Below are 8,686 nucleotides of genomic sequence, written 5' to 3'. Positions count from 1 at the left end.
CTGTGTCAATGTCAAAAAATAAAAGCAGTTTCTTTTCAAGATATTTACTGTGAAAAGTCCCCAACAAATGAGAAATATAGTATTGATGATTTCTTGACAAACATCAATGGGTAGAAGACATCTATAAGAATATACAAAATAAATCATACCAAAATACAGTGCCCGAGACATCAATGAGGAAGAAGACAACAACTCGATTTGTCGGCACAGGTGTGCTTTAAAAAGCAGAACAATCAATGACGATCATGGAATGATGCTCTTTATTTCCCACCTTTGCCGTATGTTTGTGTGAATATTAACTTCATTTTTGCCAAAAGATCATTCCATTAGTTTTCTTTGTTTTAAATTTGCTAGTCTTGGAAAGTAAATCCAAATTTTGTATTCATTCCCTTTATATTTGAACTTCTAGGTATTATGAATAATTTTGTTGGTTACGAGATATTAGGAATAATTGAGTATAAAAATTTAGCTGCAGTTGAAGTTTTCTTTACTGCTTATTTGAAATTCCATTATTTTTTGTAGGCCATATGTGTTCTTTTATTTTAATCCATATATGATATAAGGCTATATGATTATTTTTGTTATTATATTTTACCATCTTGACGCAGCTGTTTCCAAGAAAATTTTATGATACTTTTTCTTCGGCCACTTTGTTATTTATTCCAATCATAAGTAAAAACACAAACAAAAAAAGTACGTGTTTCTTTTGAAATATTCAATCCTACTGTATAGTCGCAGCAAAATTTTAATCAAATTAAAAAAAACTAGAATTTAAGTCCATAAAACTAATGGGATATTCTCCTTTCCCTAGCTTTCATAACACTGGTGCCATTTTCTTCATCAATAATTGAACATCTTGAAGAGGGGAGGAATTTTAATGAGGTTAAAATGTAAATTAATCCATGAAGTATTTCACTGTGAATTTTTTTTAGGTGTAATAGTACGCATGAAATTTTTAAAATGGTGCAAAAATATTACATTAAGTCAACTAATGTTGAGCTTTTAACAAACATGCCAATCAAGAAAATATTGCAAAAATACAAATAAAATCTTCAAAATAGTGCAAAACTTCATGTGGATTCTTGCACCATTTTCTTGACCTAAATATTTGCTAACGGTCAACATTAATTGACTTAATGACCATGATATTTTTGCACTATTTTAAAAATTTTATGTATATTTGTATCTAAAAAAAGTTTATAGCGTTAAATATCCATGAAAAAAATACACTATTGGTAGATTTGCACTTCAACCCATTTCAATAATGGAATTGGACTCTTGACGTTCCTATCTTGATCGAGGAAGGCTTCTTATGATTGCACCTGTAATCAATCAAAAACAATAATTCTATAATAATATTGCTTGAACATATATAAAAAAGTTTGATATCAAACTCAACTATAACTATTTGCTCAAGGTTCAACACTTACCCAGCTTATTGCTCATTTCTCATGTTTCATACACGAAACCTTTGGCCCCAGCTCCACATGAGCGAAGAGTATTAGAATAAGGAATTAAACTCATATATTCGTTAACTTCCAATTCACCAATCTTTTCAAGTCTTTTTCCTCTTGCCCCAATCAAATCATACACATACACATCCCCGCTCCTTAAAACAATCACTAAAGAATCTCCATTCATTATTGTAAACTCATCAACATAAGAATCAATCTCCAATCCCATCTCATCTAAACTTGAAGACGACAAGAACATTGACCAAGAAGCCGATTCTAAATCTGTCAAAACCCATATAGTAAAAACAGTACGACCCAGTAAATGCACCACACAAATAGACTCAGCATTTGAGGTTCCAGCCTTACCCCACTTGAAAATACATATCTCATACTTGTAAGTGCTGAGCTCGTACCCAATTTTCGCAAGTTCTTCTGGAAAATTAACCCTTTTTGTCACTCCAGTTTCAAAGTTGTATGATGACATATAATGATATTTTTCAGTATGATCGGAGTTATCCCGATATGAGGCAAAGTAAATATTCCCTTTGTAAAACACATGGGAGCCATAAATCAGACTCTCACCATCATCCATAGATAAGCTTCCTCTCTCTTTCCACACAACTTCTTTTGGCATATAAACTTTGCACACAAATTCCGTTGATGCCCCTTGGCGTGGATTTTTGTCAAAATAAATTAATTGAAACTCCTCAGTATTATGGTTCCACACAAAGGCAAATTCGAGTACTCGGTAATAACAATGTTTGAGCAATAAGCATGCTGGGGAAGCAATGGTGAAGCAAGAGTGTGTTGCAGGGTTACATATAAATAATACTAGTTCTGGTAAGATCAAGCAAAGTAGCAGCCCATTGCTAGAAGCAACGATTCTTATTGACCTTTCATCAAGAAATTGAAGAAACGCTTTGGGAATACCCAAAGAAGATGATGTCTTATTTCCAGGTAATCTGTGCATCTCTGTTTTTTGACGCTGTGTGTGAGGGTATTCTCTAGAAATAAATATTCCTTCAATGAAAAGGGAACAGTCTCCTTTTAGCATCATGTTTTGAGCTTGCTTAAATGCAAAATTTGCATTGCTTGTGAAACTGGATAAAGATTTGGAACATGACTTAAACTTGAAGATTGATTTTGCAGGTAACCATGAAAATATTTCATATATCACATCTTCGGGTAGTGCCATCTAACCTTGATCTGCAGCATACATAATCATAAGTTTTTCATAAATAAATAGTTGGGAATATGGATAAAATATCGCCATTATTATCAATGAATATCCTTCTGTATAATTCAAATCAAGTTATAGGGTTCATGATTTAATATTTCAATTCATTGAGTTGTTACCGTCGGAATAAATTTAAATTTTTAAAATTTGATATGGTTAATTAATATGTTCAATTAGCATATACAATCTCTAATAATCTAAGAAAACTATCAACATGAAGCCACTGCCCGGATGATGAGGACAGGATTGGGTATGGTAAGCAAGGATTCAAGTTCTCCCAGCATATAGAAAAGGACTATAAATATAGAAAATAATTTTTATGCCGAAACATAACATTGGAAATTTAAACATTAAACTTAATGCCTTAAAAAGGAAAAGGAAAAAGAGAGAGAGAGAAACAAGATGTTTTCGTTGTGTATATCACTTTTTTTTGGGCTTCTCATCAAACAAATACTCCTCCGGTCCTAAATATAAAAACATTATAATACTCATCGAAAAGCCTTCAAGAAACATACTCATCAAAGAAGCATAAGAAGATATGAAACCAGCATAAATATGATTGAATCAATGTGCACAGGGTTAAGAGAGAAGTGTTTTCTATGCTTACCTATTAATTACTGCAATAGGAGATGCTGAGAGCAATTCTTCGTTCTCACAATCCAGAAATTGATCCGCTTATATATAGAGAGTATCACAATTAATGGTAAATTAGTTAGATCACAAAGCAGGCAAACGGGTAAAAACAATCCTAAAAAGAAGGATCTGATTGCAAAATCTCAGTCTCGATTAGTTGATTACCCGGATACAGTTAGAAAAAGGGCCGAACATAATGTGACCCAAAGATTTTTCTGTTGACGATAAAATTTGTATTTAAGTTATGTTATCATTATTTTTGAGAGTATTCTTATCTGACACCCTTATAAAAAATAATATTTCAAGACTTTTATTATTATTCATTTTCAGGTTTGATTAATTTTTTTATTTTCTTTTGAATTCTTCTGTGATTCTTTAGAAAATAATATGTATTTTGAATTGATAATGAAAATTAATTAGTCGATAATCCTTAAGAACTGATGTAACTAATTAAAATTCAAGAATTTTTAAGGCCCAAGACATGTCCTTTGCATAAAAAGAAAAAGCGAGAACTAAATGCAGAAATTAGATGAGCAAATTTCATACTATATCATATTGAATTTAAGATCAATTTAAATATAATTTATGGTTGAAGTTATATTAGGATTCCCAAAAAGCGTATTTAATGGAGATGTATATTAAATAAATTTTAAAATATAATGCTTATGTTACGATTTGAATTATTTACCCATGAAAACAATTATACACACACACATGAGAACTAGTTTATTTTTCTTTTTTTGAAAAAATAAAATATATATTGTTGAGTCATGATTATATGACATAGTTGTTATCAAACATAATTGAAGATAATGAAAATGAACTATCTTTTGTTGGGAAAAAAATGAACTCTCTTTTTCTTGTTGTAACCACAATTGTAAAACTTGTGTATTGACTGTTCGGATTTAACATTTTTATGTTTCTATGTTACAAAATCGTGTTAATTTGCTCTTAAACTTTAATAGCTATAAACTCAGCTAAATTCATGAAGTAACTCCCCGAATTTACCTTTTTAAAAGTTGAGTGAGTCAAACATATATTGAGTAGAATTTGATTTATAGAATGTGTGGGAAGGCCCAATCTAAAAAATAAAAATTAAAAGACAAAAAGTAATATTAATACAACTTTGAATTTCATAGAAATTTCTATGTCGAGCACAATATTGATGGATTTAATTTTAATGATTTGATACTTTCTCATGATATTTCTTTATTTTTAAAAGGAATCATTTTCTGTGATTTCCCTATTAAATTTTCATTTTGAATTTTTTTTGCTTTTATAATATCATCAATTTTTATCAAAATGCTTTTCAATGACTTAAATTTCAAATATATTTAATCAAATCGTTGCCATTTTTTATATTTTAATCATTTAATCATATATTTTTAATAATTATTTATTGATAAAGGTGAGTTGATAAACTCTGATGAGTCTACAATACGAGTTTATGTCTATCACAAGTTTACTTAAACTTATGAGTTTGACAATTTTAATTGTAACTAATCCTGCAAGAGTTGGCAAAAAAAATCAGTAAGACATGAGATAACACTAATAAAGATAATGTAAAAATTTCACACAAAAATACTTTTAGACTTTTAATTAAATTAATTTTATTCACATTCTATTTATAAACATTTTTCACAACCAATATGAGTTTTTTTTTAAAAGAAGAAACAATAAAATTGAGGGCGGAAATTAAAGCTAAAATCAAACTGAAAAATAGGAGGATGATGCATGAAGATTAAAAGCATTTGCATGGATTATGCTCTAGTTAATAATAAAAGAGAGAGAGAGAATATTTAAAATATTTGAGAATTTCTGAATTTGATATTTTAGATGCTTATTTGAAATTATTTCATTAATCCACAAAGTTACAGTAATAACACAGAGAGCGGGTGTGTATTTTTAAAAAAAATTAATTTAATATTTCATATGCTTATTAGAAATTATTTCTTCTTAGACTTTTAACGCGGCATGCCGTATGACCTGCTTCCAACCTTCATTTTAAATAGATAATGTTCACAATTTGAAGAATCACGGTTTAGGTTCTTATAGAAAGAAGTATCTATATTTAGTACCAACAATCCCTTGAATATGCTACCTGTATTTAGCCCCAAAAGGAAAAAAAAAAGAAAAAGAAAAAAGATGTGAGTTCCTTTTAAAATTTTAATTTTATGTGCTAGAAAATATACGCATGTTTGTGAAAAACTCAATATATTTTTTTTTTGTTACAAAATTCAACATTACAATCAGCCACCTTATTTAAATTTAGAAAATTTCCAAGCCCACAGACGTTACTTCATATTCACTGAGAAAATAAAAATAAACTCAAATAATCCCTATTCATATGCTAATTATTAATAAAGTCTAATGACTCCCCATTTTCCTCATAGAACGATAACAACACTATTTGTGAAAAGCTTTGGGATCTTTCTGCCTCACCTTCCTACCATATGCAAACTCTTCTCCTTCCAAAGAGGTTGATTGAAGTTTTAGAGAAGACTAGCATGAGCTTTTTTGGGGGAAGGAGAAGTGGAGGGAGACAAGAAGCTACATCTTATTTCCTGCAAACAAGTAACCATAGACAAGAAAGCTGGTGGATTGGGTCTCAAAAACTTGAGAAAACAAACACTTTGCAAAGAAACGTGCTAATGCGTCTCCTACGTACCTGGAGGGCTGTATGTCATCTTTGGGATTGTTTCAGCGAGGGCCTCAGTATGAAGATTGGTAATGGGGAGAGTACCTCGTTTTGGTTTGACAACTGGTCTGTGTTGAATACCTCACTGATTGATTTGATTCGAGGACAGGAAGCACAAGTTAATATGAATGAGAAAGTGGCAGATTATGTGACGTCTTGGGGAGAATGGGACTGGAAGGAACTCAGGTATTGGTTTACCCCTAACATTGTTGAGAAACTTATGTGCGCTCACCCCCCTGGGTGAGGAGAGAGGAGAGGATAAATACTCTTGGATACAATCCTTGGATAGTAGCTTTACTGTGAATTCTAACTATTCTTTTCTTTCTGCAGGTACTCAACACCAGGGAGACATCTTGTGGAAGTCAATTTGAAGGTGGCAAGTTTCAGAAAAAATCAAGACCTTCATGTGCTCTTTGCACATGAAAGAATACACGCAGCAAAACTCAGGAAACAAAGCGGAATAACAAATATAGCTATGTGTCCTCTTGGTTGTGAAAAGGAAGAAACAAGCATGTAACTTCTTAGAGATTGCTCTAATGCACGATGTCATTGGCAGAATGTGGTTTCAAATGTTGATTGGGAAAAATTCAACAGCTTAAATGGTTCTAAATAGATTAGGTGGAATTTGAAAAAGGAAGTAGGACAGGATTACACACAAAAAATCCAATGGGTTTGTCTATTTGGTTATGTATGTTGGGATATTTGGGTGTCGCGGTTTAACAAAGTCGTTGATCCATCCTTTACAGAAGCGAACTAGAATCCTAACTCCAGCTTTTACAGGGCCAGTTGGGATCATGATACAATGCTCAACTATGACTTTTATAGCAATACAAGGGTCAATTACATAACGATGGCAGGGATCGGGAAGATGCTATGAAGTTGGAAGTAGATGGATCAGTCTTATCTAATGGTGGTAGTGGCTGTGGAGGAGCAATTTGGGACAATAAGGGCAACTGGATAATGGGATTCAAATGCAACCTCATCAACATGCCGCCAACAGCGGCAGAATTAATTGGCATTATTCATGGGTTGAATCTTTATTAGGCAAAGGTGTTTTAGGAATTTTTTTTTTTTACCCTGATTGTATTGAAGCCATTAACTTTGATGCTGTGATTTTTCTCATCCTTTTAGGGATATAATAAAGGACAGTATGATGGTTTTCCATAGGGATTGGCAAGTTCAGATTAATCACACTTCACACTATTTAGAGAGAAATTTTTGTACTCTTGATCAACCTCCACCTCTTGTTCAGTAGAAGGAGGAATTGGATGATGGAAATTAGTCCTGTCATTATCTTTTGATTTGACTTCAATTGAATAGAATTTATATTTTATAAAAAAAAGGGCTTTAGTGTCATACGTCATTAATCTATGCATTTGAAAATCTTCCACATCAATTAATATCAATATAATAGAATATTAATATATATGTAATTTATGAATAAAAAACTCAGACATAATAAAATCAGTTTTTTATTAAATCAGAACGATGCTGACTAATGGGAAAAAATCATAAGAGAATGAAGTAGATCCATCAGCATAATCTCAAAAATAATATTAAAACAATTAAAAAATATGGTAAAATTTCAAGAAAAAAATTCCTCAAATTAACATTTTGGGAAAATGACCAGAAAATACTTTGTGAAAATCAAAAAGACAAGAAGGGAATCTAAATACGTAAATGGTCATAAGGTATGAATAACGAATTTTCAAATTTTGCTAGAGTGACTAAAATACCCATAAACTGAGAGAAAAATAGCTAGAGGTGAAAATATCAAAACAAAGCAAGACGTTGAAACAACATGTAAATGATGAAAGTTGAAAAGAGAAAGCTTGAAGCAACACATCTAAAGCTGAAAAGAGAGAAGTATGAGTCATCTATCTTTCTAAATGATGTTATCTTACTCCTCTGACTATCATTGTTCTACAGACATTGTTTATTTGGGTAGATTTTGTTGATGGGTAAGTGGGTTTATTGCGAGGAAATGAACGTGTGACATTATATAAGTGAGTAGAGGCTAATGGTGGGGTTTGGGTTCTTCATTTTTGTAGTTTTTTCATGATCAGATAGGGCGAGTTTATTGATGAGGAGGGCTAAGGTTGTGTATTTGATAAGGATGGGAGATTGACGTATCGGAAATGAAAAAGCAGTGGCAAACGATTGCGTGGCCATGAGGATTGCGTGCAAATGATAAGCATAAGGTGGTTATTGAAGTTCTCAATGGAAGAAGAGTGTGTGTATTCGATGCCACGTATGTTGATGAAAATTGATTGTTGGAAAAATAAAATATTGATTTATGGTTGTTTGTTGCGAGTTGTGAATCCCATTACATATTTTGTAAATTGTGTGCAAATGAATTAAGAACCGGTTGTACAACTCATTATGAGAATTGTCATTTTCATTTTGCAAATTTTTATTAAATTACATATTTAGTAAAATTGTGTGCGAATAGATTAAAAATAGTTTAAAATAATTAAGTTGCAAATCTCCTGAAGACAGGTTGCAAATCTCATTAAAAAAATGATAAATTTCACTACGGAAGTTGTGAATTACAGTACATGTTTAGTAAAATTATGTGCAAATAGATTAAAAATAAGTTACAAATTCATTACGAGAATTGTCATTTTTATTTCACAAGTTGTTATTCACATTACATGTCAATGG

The 8,686-nt window shown here is 31.4% G+C and overlaps 1 protein-coding gene across 1 annotated transcript; it reads right to left on the bottom strand.

Moving 5' to 3' along the window:
- Window positions 1-1,449: 1,449 nt before the first annotated feature.
- On the bottom strand, window positions 1,450-2,649 carry LOC114759293 (uncharacterized). The gene has a single exon (XM_028948454.1). It carries the CDS (start codon window positions 2,647-2,649, stop codon window positions 1,450-1,452), a length of 1,200 nt encoding a protein of 399 aa, XP_028804287.1.
- Window positions 2,650-8,686: the final 6,037 nt, after the last annotated feature.

The sequence above is a fragment of the Neltuma alba genome, unplaced genomic scaffold (assembly GCF_004799145.2).
Source record: "Neltuma alba isolate B1F8T4 unplaced genomic scaffold, ASM479914v2 tig00010816_pilon, whole genome shotgun sequence".
Lineage (NCBI taxonomy): Eukaryota > Viridiplantae > Streptophyta > Magnoliopsida > Fabales > Fabaceae > Neltuma > Neltuma alba.
The sequence above is the reverse complement of the archived record's forward strand: the minus strand, read 5'-3'. Positions and strand labels throughout refer to the sequence as shown.

Coding starts and splice junctions, on each gene's coding strand:
- LOC114759293 (XM_028948454.1), bottom strand. CDS start 2,649: ATGGCACTACCCGAAGATGTGATATATGAAATATTTTCATGGTTACCT.